Source organism: Anneissia japonica, unplaced genomic scaffold, assembly GCF_011630105.1.
Source record: "Anneissia japonica isolate Jap-2015-1 unplaced genomic scaffold, ASM1163010v1 scaffold6788_len1366326_cov149, whole genome shotgun sequence".
Taxonomy (NCBI): domain Eukaryota; kingdom Metazoa; phylum Echinodermata; class Crinoidea; order Comatulida; family Comatulidae; genus Anneissia; species Anneissia japonica.
The window spans coordinates 841,067-855,713 of record NW_022692324.1 but is presented as its reverse complement, the minus strand read 5'-3'; the positions used below and the strand labels follow the sequence as shown (position 1 = coordinate 855,713).

General features: G+C 34.0%; 1 protein-coding gene across 1 annotated transcript in view; it reads left to right on the top strand.

Annotated features, from left to right (window-relative positions):
- The window catches only part of LOC117100244, a 39,207-nt gene that overhangs the window by 10,628 nt on the left and 13,932 nt on the right, over positions 1-14,647 (top strand). Inside the window, exons 2-6 of the mRNA XM_033239845.1 lie at positions 1,813-1,943; positions 3,806-3,999; positions 7,072-7,232; positions 11,675-11,733; positions 13,626-13,715. Of these exons, the coding sequence (XP_033095736.1) occupies positions 1,905-1,943; positions 3,806-3,999; positions 7,072-7,232; positions 11,675-11,733; positions 13,626-13,715 (543 nt within the window). The 5' untranslated portion in view covers positions 1,813-1,904. The remainder of the gene's footprint in view (positions 1-1,812; positions 1,944-3,805; positions 4,000-7,071; positions 7,233-11,674; positions 11,734-13,625; positions 13,716-14,647) is intronic.

The following is a 14,647-nucleotide window of genomic DNA, read 5'->3' as shown; positions in this document are numbered from 1 at the left end:
ACCCCTGGGTAATCTTTCTTTAAAAAAAAAAAAAAAATTCTGCCCACCCCTTCACTTAAATATTTACAATGTGACAGTAAACAAACCATTTTTTTTTTTTTTTTAGGCCTAATCTATTTTAAAATAGCTATGGAAAATGTGGCACTCAACTGTAGGCTATTAATCGCTTGGTTGTAGCATGTTGTAGTATTATGAAGCAGTGTTACATGTTACCGTGACAAATGACAACAAAAAACGCCAAAAACAATTTAGAAAATTTACCATTTAACCAGACCAATATCGCATGGTTGTAGCTACAGAAAACTATAAGGGTGGATAGGTTCAGTAGGTGATAACATTGAAATAAATAATAAGAGTGGATTTTAAGGATCGTGCAAGGGGGGTTAATAAAGGTGGGTAGAGGGCAATAAAATTGGCTTTAGCCTGGGTGGAAAACTTCAAGGTTGGGTGGCACCGCCCACCATAACTACATCACTGAGTAATGCTGTTAATACTTTGTCATTATTGTTTATTTCTATTATTGTGAAATGACATACAATTTAATTTTAAAGTACTATAGGCCTAATTACTCAAATAAAGAACTGTGATTCTTTGACTAAAAAAATATAGAATTGTCACTCAACAGTTGGTTATCACAGACTCAAATAAATAATATTGTGTACAAATTTAGAATTGACTAATTTTTAATGGATGTAACATAATAAATGAACTCTATATGACCTGTACATATTGAAGCATTTAATGGTTTATTATGTTTTTTCAATTACTATGGAATTTTTTTACATATCTTAGTAAATTATTACTCTGGATTAACATATTAAATTGTTTCTTTTCTAGACTAGAGGGAATGTAATTTGAACAGTTTGATATTAATGTTATGATTTGTAGATCATAATCATATTAATCCTATAATATAGATTATAAAGTGGTATTTATCATTTGCTCATGCTTGACCTGGTAGATTAATGCTTTTTCCATACTAATGTATCAAATTTTCTTTGACAAAAAAAAAAACTGTTGTATGCCCATATATAGTGATGATGTGCCTCAATATGGTCATGATGTGATGTCATCATGACCATATTTAGGCATGTCACATGTTTTTGTCAAATATGCATGGAAATAAGGAGCTTTCGATTTGTGCGACGACACGATTCTAGAACGGAATCACTCATGCGTGACCGTCCTACCTGGCATCCTACGTTCTCTGCATTCCTAGGTTTGGCCAAATTGCGTTCCAGAATCTACTCGATGAGGTGACCTTAACGTTCTCGCATGCGCAGATTACTGTACTGTTAGTGACGTCATTACGTTCTACGTCTTACCGTTGTCGTGCAATCGAAGGCTCCCTAATGTCACTTTGATCCTAGCGAGTCAAGTGACTAAACCTCTGTCCACACTATAAAATATTTATGTGACTAATCAGGGATGTCACCACGCTGGTCGGCGGTGGACGGGCTCGTCCAGCACTCGACATTTCCAACCAGGATTTACAGGCTCCCGACCACCACTATTATTTCAACAGTTTACAAATTGTAACAAAATAATTCGTTTACCTAAACACAATAGACAAGCTAAATTGATAGATAAAGACAAGAAGAATGCAATAAATGTTTCCGTGGTTACATTAATTGTAACAAAATACTGCACTGCCCTGCTATTCATCGCTAACTGATTAAAACTTACCTATTACTAGAACGTTAACTTGCTTTATTTCCTCACCTAGCGCCTTTGATAAGTTTTTGAAATGTTGTTATTATTATATGCAAGATATATTTATAATTTTTTTCAATTTGTTTCTTTTTTTACTAGGTGTTTACAACATAGCTTCTGCGAGAATGGCAAGGGAAGTCGAAAAATAAACCATAATTGAATACTAAACTTGTTTGTGCAACAAGACAACCATGTATAGCCAATCTACTAGCCACAACCAGCCTGCGGAGGTGAGTACACATGAATTAAAAAGTCCCTGGGAGGAAGTGTCATCTCATCTATTGGTGCATGTTAAAAGATATATTGGCTGTGGTATAATAAGGAAACACAAAACATTTTATTTTTTAAATTTTTTTTTTTGCTTGTTTAGGTTGTCAACTTATCAAGAATTTGGTTCTCTTTTTTTGATTTTTTTTTTTGTCATTTATTTTATTTGTCTTAAAAACTTTGAAATTTACAAAAACCGAAACAGTAAGGAACAAACACAAATAACATGAGACAAAAACACACCAAAAGTAGACTAAACCACTGTCGAGTGGGGGCCATTTCACAAAAACGCAAATGCGTACAATATAAAATTTTGCTTATAAAAGCAAAGCATTAAAAGTTAAGCATTTAAAATATTAATATATTCTGATGCAATAAAATTTTCTGTTAAGAATTCAATTTAAAAACATGTCAAATTATTTTGATGCTACCTAGTAAAAAAGTAAGTAAAGAATTCATCAATTTCATATAGTTACAAAAGAAATAAAAATAAAAAAATTGATGCTCATTGCGCATTATAGAGATAATAGAAACATGCTTAAATGATAACAGTTCTAAACATGTTTAAATATAAGATTATTAAAATTCTAATTTAAATTCCAATATTTAAGGGTTTTTAGGTGTTTTATAAGAGAGCTTATTAACTTATACTTATTGCACACAAGTCTTTGCTTATCTAGTGGTAGCCACTGTGTGTGCGCTGAACCGTGAAGACCACTATGTCCTCGGTTCAATTCCCATCGCTGCCTCTCCTTGTGTTTCAGCTAGAGGGCTGAAATACAAGTTACAATAGCCCACTGTCTTTCGGATGAGACGTTTAAGCTGTTGGTCCCGTGTGCATTATGGCCCATGTGCACATTAAAGAACGCAGTACACTCTTCGGAAAAGAGTAGGGGATTATCTCCCGGTGCACTGCCCATCACCACTAGAAGGAACCCACTGGAAATAAGTCTTCTTCTAGACTTTCGTGGGATATCCTTGGTGTTTACACCGAATAAATCCAATCCGATCCAATTAGTCTCATATTGGTCTTTATCATGCAGTAATGTCTATATATTATCATTTCCAAAATAGACTTGAAAAATCAATGGCCGTATTCGACTGGTCGTTCTTCGTTAAACCACGCAATAAGCCCAATATTTGAATTACTTTCTTTGTATTTATAAAAAAAAAGATATTCAATTGTAAATTAGAATGAAATTAAACAAAATTCCTCACTACTTAACGAATGTAGATATTGGGAAAGGTGGTTTGGCACACCAGTTCAGTGTTGTTTCGGTGCTTCATCTAGCCGGAGCTAATATTTTGGTGCCGTCTAATGTAGTGAAAATGGTTGTACATGTCTCCTTGTAATTAAATACCTCTCTTCCGATTAAATACCACTTCCAATTATAAGACCACCTTTTTGCAACCACAAATGAGCGTTTATCTTTTTTTTAGATTTATGTAATAATAATTTTTCTAATTAAAAAGACCAGGTAAACCCCAGTACCAAAATTGTCTGGAAGTGAATGGAGACCTGTACAGTAGTATACTATATACTTTATGACTTCAGTATACACTGATTTGGGGATGTAGTTAGGGTGGGTGGTGCCACCCAGCCTTGAAATTTTCTACCCACTCTAAAGCAAATTTATGGCCCTCCACTCACCCTTATTACCCGTGTTTTCCATCGTTAAAATTCACTCTTGCGTTTTTTATCTACCCACCCTTAAAATATCTATAACCCACCCTTAGTTTTCTACAGTAGCTAAAACCCTGCTGTTTGTAGAAAACATTCCTAAACAAACCTTATTATTAAACTAAGTCATCATTGGTTTTACAGGTTTTCCGCAAGGATTTAATTAGTGCCATGAAACTCCCGGATTCGGCTCATCTGGATCATAATGACTATTTTCTGATGGCCGACACGTGGAAACCGGAGTGGGAGAAAGGTGTGCAAGTGCCTGTTAATCCGAACCGTGTACCTTTTGCGAATGTGGAGGAAGTTCGGCCTAAAACACCTGGCGTGTACAAGATGTAAGTTCATATGGTTTATTGCGAGTCAAGAAATATCAACGGAGGACATTCCACAACAGAGCATGATGGGATTAGAAAGGGTGCAGAAAACAACAACACACACGATATTTGCTATTAACGGCTAAATTGTGGTCAGTCAGACAGCACACCACACCACCACCATTTCTGTTGCCCGCTTTTAGATCCCATTATGCATTGCGGCTTTTTTTTTCTCAATAAACCTTATTTATAGGCAAGATACCTCATATATAAAAACGTTCTTTCATCATCTACTGTATCAAAATGGTTCTGCTAAGAATGTCTGGACAGAGGCGAATACACTTAGTTTTATTGACAAAGAAAAACAGTAGAGTGGTCTTTATGCATTCCTTGAAATCTGTTTTGTGACCATAATATATGATTATGGTTGACATAACACTCAATAGTGCAATAACATAACACTGTCAATCAAGATATTCTTATATACAGTAAAACTTTCTATGTCGATCATATTTTACATGCCAAATTGTTGTGTTTTCCATTAAATAATTAATTATATCTAAGTCGAACAATTTTGTAATGCCATTTCGCAAGTTCAACTGTAGTAGTTGGCATCTGATAATGTCAGGCTTACATGTAAAGTTTGTCGTGAATGTTTTTAGTACAAAACTCTGTGTATGTTCTTTTCCAGCAAGAAATTCCAAATCATAATTTTAGTTCAGTTTTTAGAGATTATATTAGGATAATTTCCAGAGTTTAATATTTGTCAGGTGTTCTCTTCATCAGCAAGTAGACAGCAAGTATGACAGGGGCGCTGCTAAGTACAGCCGTAACTGCCTGTTGGAGCCACTCATCACCCAGGGTTCAGCTATTAGAACCGAGTCTTCACGGATAATGACTTAAAAAATGGAGATCCAGTGTACACACTGGCTTGTGTGCACTTCAAATAACCCATTGCGTCTTTCGTGAGAGTAGATGGTTACTCCGATGCTATGGTTCATTTCAGCTCCATCGTTGGGAATGATGTAAACACGTAGCTGTAACCACCTCTTTATTGCGACTAGGTAGTCACAGACCACGCCCACGCAATTCAGCACAATGATGCTGTGAGTGTCGGGTTATTCTCCTACCTCTACCTTTATCAAGGAATACCCAGCTGATTGACTGATCTTTTTTGCTGATTGATTTATAGATCTTTTTTGTATTGGTGGCCATTAGATCCAATATATTCTACTGCCCTGGTATTCATCCCCCGGCCTGCCAAAGATTTTGATCCGGCCAGCGCAACATAGCTAAAAATAAATCATTTTCCAGTCGATTTTTATAAAAAAGTTTACTGTTTATAGAAACACCACCTAGGCAACCCTACTCTAGCATTGTTTACAAGAGTATGGTATTAACATGGGGAAAGGTAGACTAATAGGGATAATGGATTAAGTGGGATGCTGATATGATGTAATGTCTAACTATTTGTAGCACCAGCAAAAAATTTGCTCACCTCAAACCCAACCACTGGGTGAGTGAATTTTCTTATTTTATTTTTTTTTTTATTATTTTTGTGGTAGAAAAATGTTTAGTGCCAGGAACCTAGAGTGCAAGTTGTTTTTTTTTTTTTTCTTTTCTTTTTTTTTTTTCCACAATTCTCAAATGAAATGGAGAAGGAAAGAAAATTATATTCAAATATTCTGAGATTGCCATTTCCGACCATGTAGAGGTGCCATAATCATAAATTTTCTTACTTCAGCCCCAACCATTGTGGTGATGAGGTGGTATTTTTCCCCCATCTCTGATGTGAAAGTTCTTCCCTGATGTAGACAAAAATGGAAATTGTACAGGGTGATGTATATGTATAATACTTCAGCCTTGGAGGAAATCCAGCTAATCAAAGTGTCATAAAAAAAAAAAAAAACATGATCAAGTGATTAATTATCTACAGATGACTAGCGAGAATGTACTAATCATGACACATTAATGGAATGTTATCCAAACAATTTTCCCTGTTGATGTCTGGAGTTCCATCGTCTGAATTCACAATAGACAAGAATGATGGGCATGCATACTGACTATAGCTTTATCAGCTTCATTTCCTTAGCTCACCCAATATTCTTTGCGAAGTTATTAGATACATGGCGGCTAATTACATGTTTATTCATGTGAAACCACCTGTAGTCCCCCGAGAGTACTGCTGACTGAGCATAAATCATCTCACAGGAGACGAAAAATGTGTTATTAATGAAAGATAGTCTAGGATAAATATAGTTTTTGCATAGCAATTCTTGCATATATTAATATGGTTGCCTAGTTTTTAGAGTCAGTGATTTCGTTTTCTGGAAATTTGATTCCTTTGTAGACATTGTATTCTTTAAGGATGTGTTTTACAGAAGGTTATGATGTACCCAGGTAGTTTCAAACCCTCGTAAATTACTGAATTTTGTTGATAAGGTATATGTGTTACCCAGCAAAAAGTGTCATGAGAGTTAAGTTCCAGGAAGATGAGGTACAGTATATCCCTTAAAAAATATGTGTTCCTGTGCAATTATTTGCCTGGGAAATGTGTTACCTAGGAAGTTGTTAGCCTGGGAATAGAGGTCTCCAATATGAGGTATTGTAACCTTCGAGATAATGTTCTCCTGATACTGTGAGCTTCCTGTGTTATTTTCCTCAGAAGATAAATTGCCTGGAAGTTGAAATCCCTGAGAGAGATGTGTTGTCCAGAGGAAAATAATTATTACCCTGGTTAATGTTGTTTCCATGAGAATGCTATACCCAGGAAAATAAGCTGTTTAGGAAGTGTGTAACCGCAAGAGATTAGTTGTGGAATATTGTTACTACTAGAGATTAGTTGTCTAGGTGATGCACTTCTTGGAAAGCTACTGTAAACGTTTAAGGTACTAATAATTGTTTGGTTTTATTTAATAACGCATGTAAAATATAACGAAACTTCGACAATCAACAAGTGGTTTTACAGTTACCTAAAAAAATAAAAACAGCGTACCAAAAATTTAATTATTTTATTATTGATACTTGCCATGTGAAACTTCAAGAAATAATTTTTAATTTTTAAAATTGTATACCTTGTTTAATTTTTTATAGACCTCGCAAACTTGTTAAGCTGCCCCCGAAGGGCAATGAGGATGAGGATGACAAGGATATGAAAGGGTTCTGGCAGTCTCTCGAGGCCGTCTGCAAGTATGATCTGGATGAGACCGACAGGGTCTGGCTGGAGATTGCAAACCGTGAGAGAGAAGAGACGGGTAAGTGAAAAATATTGACCATTCAAATGAGGAGATGTTTCATTGTTAAAGTGTGTCTTTTTTAATTTTGATCCAAGCACACAAACATGGATTTTTTTTACACTCCACTCAAGATGGGTGGATTTACTCGGTGTAAACGCCGAGGATTAGCCTCAAAAGTCTGAGAGAGCTTATTTCCATTGTAGTCCTTCCTTTGGTGATTGGGCAGTACACCGGGAAGCAGGGGTTTAGCCAGAAAAGCGAAATAGGCCGTCCAAAATAGGAGCCAGCGGGCGTGGCACTGAGCCGATGGCCGGGCCACGCTCATCTTTGAGAATCCCTACGACCCAATTAGGCTAGGCTGAGCTGATTAGGACAAGCCATCCAAACCGTCACGGTAAAAATGGCTGTCCTAAATAACTGTAGGCCGTCCAAAAGACGGCCGAACTATGCCGGGAAACAACCAATAAACTAGGTATAAACAAACGTCTCACCTAAAAAGCTATACAGTAGATTCACTCTTTTATATAGAAATCATTTATCCTATTGATTACACCACAGATAATTACCCTTGAGCAACTGTACAATAAAATTATTTTTTTTATCTAGTCTCAAAATATATTCTCATCAGCCAGAAAATTTCTTAACTAGTAAAAGGCAAATCATGTGGGCGTCTAAATGACTCGCTCCCACCGTTACTGCTTATTTGCATTAACATATGTTGGGCCATGTAATAAAATACATGTTTTTTTCTTTTCTTTATATTCAAAAAAGATCAGACCTTAATTTATTTTCTCTTGACAAAGTTATAGTGGAAAAAAAATATCATTTTTCTTTAAGGGTTTATGTTAAGGCTTGAAACAGTGAATTAAACATACTTGGCATTAATACCAGTTTTTATTATTATTATTATTATTACTATTATTATTATTATTATTATTATTATTATTATTATTATTATTATTATTATTATTATTATTATTTATTATTATTTTAATATTATTTTTATTTATTTATTTATTTTATTTATTTATTTTTTTATAATATCTTCTTTATGGGTGACTAGCTCAGTGCCAAAGCATTGTTATTCTCTAGGGCCAACAACACATACAATAAAATACAATCAAATGACAAAAAATAGGCTCCTAGGAGGAGGAGTGTCTCTGCCCTATATACTGCCTTACGGTATTATGTTTACTAATAAAGTATCCATATGGGACTCGGTTATCAGGAAATGTGTAGCGGTATATTCTTTTATGACTCTTGTACAGTAATAGGGTACTTACGATGACCCATCATGCAGTGGCGGCTCTAAGATATATTTTTGGGGGGGGGGGTGTGGGAGCTGAGCTGTCCGACAGGGGGACTTGGGCTGGTAGGCCTGAGCTAAGGGGAGGGTTTGATAGGGTCTTCCCCTCAAATGAGATTTTTTTAAAGAATTAGGAACCTCTGGATAGCCAGAAATGACACTCTCAGATTGTGACAGACATGTGTTGGTGTGGCTTGGGCCTATTTTTATATATTTTTTAGTCTGACTGCCCGACGAACTCTGTCGAATGTGGGACCCTTGACCTGTCCGGTGGAGGGCTTAAGCCCCTGCTGCCATCATGCACCTCCACCGGATTTACCTTTTTTGCCACAGTATTTAACTGCCAGATCATAACATAATGCATTTCCCCCGAGGGGGCATAAACACAAAAATCATAAATAAACAATCAATATAGGCTATAGAAATTGAAAATGTAAGAAGGATATATTCATTATTCATAATATTTGTAATAATAATCTAGGAATACTATAATAATAAATACTACAATAATTTAATAATAATAATAATAATAATAATAATAATAATAATCATCTACCTCCTTAACTTGCCTGATAAATTACCAAGGTATTTCCTTCATACCTACATATGAGCCTAAAGAAAATATAGTGGGCTAGTAAAACCGTCTATGGGCTAGTAACATCTCTAGCAATTTAGCCCAGCGGGCTAGTAACCAAAGTAAGTTAGAGCAAGGCCTGCCCATTCACACATATACATACAGGCTTATCTGTATGGCAGGCTCAAACAGAGCATACTGTATATATTTGTACACACAATTCAATAAAGTGAAGCACTTTTAGACGTTCAGCTATATGAATTTATTACTTGAAAGTGTGTCATTGAATCATAAACATATCCCTATGGTAGTCTACATGAACATTCAATAAATGGCCGTCTTCATTTTATTTTAATGAGAAACGCTTTTTGCATGGTAATTCCTGACAAGTTGATGTCATAATTATAACATTTACATCTGTCTGCCTGTTAAAGATTTTAAACACTGTAAGCTTATGATTTTATTTAGGATGTGTCGGAATGTTCAAGCATTATTTCCATGAGTATATCATGTCATAATTATCTAAAGCCTGCTTTCTCATCTATTAATGCTTTTTGATAATGTAAGCATCCTGAACTTGCTATGCTGTGATTGGTTGAGAAGGAGAATTGTCCCAAAATGTTCTGCCAGGAATCTTTCTCCAGAGTTTGTCTAAATAAATTATTAGCTAGGAGAATCAATACAGCTGAAACAGTGAAGAAATTTCATTACATAAAAGGTGGGGGTATCAAACTACAAACATTGCAGAAATGTTTGCATTTCAAATTCACTAGCTTTAATGGTCAAAGGGTAGTGGTGTTGGTAATTGAATGTTAGTGTAAATATGCAAAAATGTGATTATTCTCTATGGTTGTTTGGTTTCATGATATTGAACTCTATTTAGTTTTATTGATGAGTCAAAAGTTATTATTCATTATAATAACAGATAAACATAATTCCACTTATGAACTGCCATACAGTATTTTTAAAATTGTAAATAAAACATGTTACCATACAGTACATTATATGTGTAGCAATTTACGCCTCATAAAAAAAAAATTGTTAGTTGTTAGTTTATCACCCTATCAAAGAATAAAAACTGATGAGGGAGGGAGGTTTTTTTTTTTTTTTTCTTTTTTTGTAACCTCGCCCCCATTTTACAGATCTTCGCAAGTAAATCAATGGTTAGGGAAAAATATATAAAAAGTCATAAGAAGGGAATCAAATTTAGATTTTAAAAATATGTTTTTGTTGTACCAGTAAACATATTTGCAAGAAATCCTTAGCTTTTCAAGTGAAAAAAGATGGAATAACGACCGCTTGAAATAAAAATATGGCCTATGTTGATTGAAAAAAGAAAAAAAAAAAAAATCTGAATTTCCCCAAAAGTGATGAGAAAGGGGTGATAAACTAATAATTTTTTTTTATTGGGCCTTAGGTACAGTCAGTACGTGTATACTGTATAAGTGGTAAACCTGGAATGTAGGATCTGATACAACAGGCTTATTCTAGGTGCTTATGAAATGGTCCTCCCAACCCTGTGGCAGTGTGTTGCATGGGTATTTAGTTGACTGGTGTAATAATGTAAAGTGCATAGGAGGTGGTTTGGTGCAGTAGAAATGTTTTGGTTTCCCAACATCTAGGTCCTTGTGCAAGGCACCTTCTGATACTTCAGTCTATCCAGCTGTACCAAGGGGTACCAGCTGGGAAGGGAATGTCATACTCTCATCCGCATCACGTTACTTGAAACTGGGAGGTGGGGGGAGGGGGGTAAGCTCCATCCCATATGAGCCTGTGGTTCAACAAGGGTTTGATTTACCAAGGATGCAATTTATTTCGATAATATTAGTGTGGTAATATCATACCCTGTGTCAGTGAGACTCTTATGAACGCAAATCATTTACAAATGACATAAATAATGCATGTTAATGAAAATATTTAAATATTCATCATGATTAAATATTCACTGGTTCCAGTGTAATTATTTAAATATTCATGAGTAATGTTTGCTTTATTGAAAGTATTTTGTTACCATGGGTTCACTTAAGTCCACCCTCTTTTTCATGCAAAATTCCCAAATTTCATGCAAAATTGGTTTATTATTTGTTTTCCCGGATAACAATTTCTAAAAGTACTATGAACCAAGAAGAGAAATTGCATCATTAAAATATTTGTTGTTAGGCCTAGCTCCAGGCTACCTACCCCTAACTCTGGGTTATGATAGACTAGAACTGTGGGTATTTAAAGCCTATCTACAATTATTTTTTTATTTTTTTTTTTTTTGTATCTAAGGAAATGCGTTTAAACCCAAAGAACTATGATGTTCATAGTACAAATACAGTATTTAATGATGTAGCTAAAAACAAATTATTTGTATGAAAAGTTAGCCCTCCAATTCAAGACCAACTTGGAACATGACAATTTTGGGTAGTCTCAGGGGTTCAGTTTCCACGTAGAGGGGTAGCTTAGTGTTAGATTGAAGATTGTTATTTTGTTCTTTGAAAAAGTGGTCTCGAATTAAAGATATTCAGAATTAGAGATGTCTCCATTTTGCGGGTGCACTGTATTATATTTAACCTTGATATTTTGTTATCTTACTAGGTTATTCAGCGATTGATGAATTAACCATGGAGAAAATCATTGAGGAATGCGAAACACAGGTGAGTTGCAAAGAAATAATAATGATTAAAAGGCAATGTTGTTAATTATTGTCCAATGTATTTGATATTTCTTGTAGGTACAGCTACTAAAATTTTTTATATTTTTGTGCAATCAAATACATTATTCCATGTTTGGGATAAAATTGATTTAATGACTAGCGGTCAGTAAGAGAATATTTAAAATGAATTGGCCAATTTAATGTTGATCTTTTTCGAATCTACTTTTTAATCATCTTCGTTTTTTAACACTAGGTATACATTATTCAATATTTATGTACAAATAAAAATAAAAAATGATTTATTACAAATCATCTAATTGATGATGGAAGATTTTGATTTCAGATTTTAATTTCAGTTTGTACAGTATACGCATGTTATTACCATTCAATTGAAAATTACGAGATAGTATTTCTTTCCTAATTAGCAGACACATAAATAACACTGTCCAATATTTATTGCGTGGACTATAAACTGAATAGAAATCAAGAATGTAAGAAACCTGCAGTTTATCAAAAGCTGAGTTAATTTCCAATACTGTCTTATTGAAAATTCATAACTGATAACGTCAATTTCTATTTTTGATTTGTTTTTTTGTTTTTGTTTTTTTTCTGGTTTCTTTCTGAAAAAATATCTAATATGATTTCATCACAACAACCAATCATAAAGGAGCAATAGTACATTAATAAACATTTTTAAGAATGAATACCCTTAGTTGAAATATGAGACACTAAAAATATTACGAATGTAGCTTGTGAGTCAAGTAGATCTGTTTGTTTGTGACCATTAGTTTTAAATTTATGTGAATAGCCATTGGTTTATTTCCTCGTTAGCAATACTGATTGACTGCATCTACCATCTGTCACTGTGGCTATTTACTAGTTATAAAGCTGGGTATAGTTTACCATCATGTTTGGTTTGTCAGACTAAAAGCAATGTTTAATCAGACATTTATCTGATAGTGTATGCTTATTTTATAAATATAAAATTAAAATTATATATATATATATCTGCCGGCTCTGTCTCTTATACACATCTAGATGTGTATTATATATATATATCTTCCTGTTTGTTTGACAGTGTTCTACCTTTATCAAACTAAAGTATGACTGCGCACAACAATCTGAATGTGTTCCAGGTTAAGCTGGGTATATAACATCAGATTTTGTCTGTTAGACACTACAGTGTTTGATAAGACTTTATTCGATGGTGTATGTATGTATCAGAAATCTGACATAATTATTTTTTGTGTCTGTTTGAAGTTGGACAATGCTTAATACCTTTAACATAACAATCAAAGTCTGGCCAGTCATTTAGTCTGATGGGGTATTTTTATTTACTATATGTCCTATTTGCTATAAAACAGGAGCACAATTACTAAAAATTATAAAGTGCACACTAAAATATGTTGTCAGTATTCTATGTAATTTTAATTTAATATTTCATTATTCTGTATTTCTCATATTTTTGTAACCTCTTATACTTAAGTAGCTTCTATCAGAGAAAAACTCCCCTTTTAATACAAATCTCCATTATTCATACTTACAAGACTTATTTACTTAAGTCACAAGCTATTATGTTCCTCACAATGTGACATGTTCGCTGGAGCGTAGCAGGTTAGAGTGAACTGCTATTAATACGGGCACGGTTTTTATTAGTAATATAATCTAGGGTTCTCCATGGCTTGCCAATTGACCTAATTACTAGTCCTTGAAGGAAAATGTGGAATTTTAAACTCTTCAAAACGTGCATTTTAAACACCAAATCAAGTCTAATGAAAAAATGCAATTTTAATTATGTCTAAAGAATTTTAATTATTGGTTAATGAATTCAAAAGTCAGAGTACCATACCTTTTGTTTGTTTTTTCATTGACTCTTGTTTCTTTCTTCCACAGTGCCATAGCAACATAGAACATGCAATACAAACTGAAGAAGGCCTTGGTATAGAATACGATGAAGATGTTATTTGCGATGTTTGTCGAGCTGTAAGTGCCATGTTTTTTAGCCAATCCCTTATTATAGAATAGTGTGTGGGAGGGTGGTTGACTCAGCGATGTAGGTTCGGACAATCAGTGTCGATGTCGGGAATTCAAAACTTAGCGGTGAATTTTACTTGTGCCTGTGTGGGTGGGGGGGAGGAGGGGAATCTATGGTTGTCGCTCTCCCACACAGGTTACCCAGTAGGTTTGAAAACCATAGACCTACTGATTACCACTACACTATTAAGGTGTTCCAACATAAAAGTGAATTCTTCCGGAACCCACTAGGGCTCATGGCTGGAGCTAATCCCCAGTTTCTGTAGTGTAAAGCGGATGAGAGAGTGGTATTCCCCCTGTATGAAATCCAAGTCCATCACAGGATACACCCAGCATTTTAGTGAAACCCATTGATCCAGCTAGGTAGACTGGATCGTTGTGCATAAAGTGACTTGCTGAAGTACACAAAGTGAAATGCACGGCCTAATAAATTAATAATGTGATAAAACCATAGATGTCATGAGCCTTAAAAGATTTTTTTTTTCCGGATTTTAATTAATTAAGTATGAAATATTAATAAATATTTGACAAATAATTGATAGACTGATGTTTATTTTCCTGCTGTTGCAAATTATTAATTAAATCAATTAACATAATCATAATTGATTAATTAAATCAACTAACATAATCATCAAAATATTTGAAAAATAATTGATAGACTGATGTTTATTTTCCTGCTGTTGCAAATTATTAATTAAATCAATTAACATAATTGTTTAATTTTTATAATTATTATTATGCTGGTAATTGTAATTAAAATTATTGTAGTTATTATTGTTGTTGTTATAATAATAATAATAATAATAATAGTAATAGTAATAATAAAAATAACAATAATAATATAAGTAAAGAACATATTTTAATTGTTAATTATTTTTATA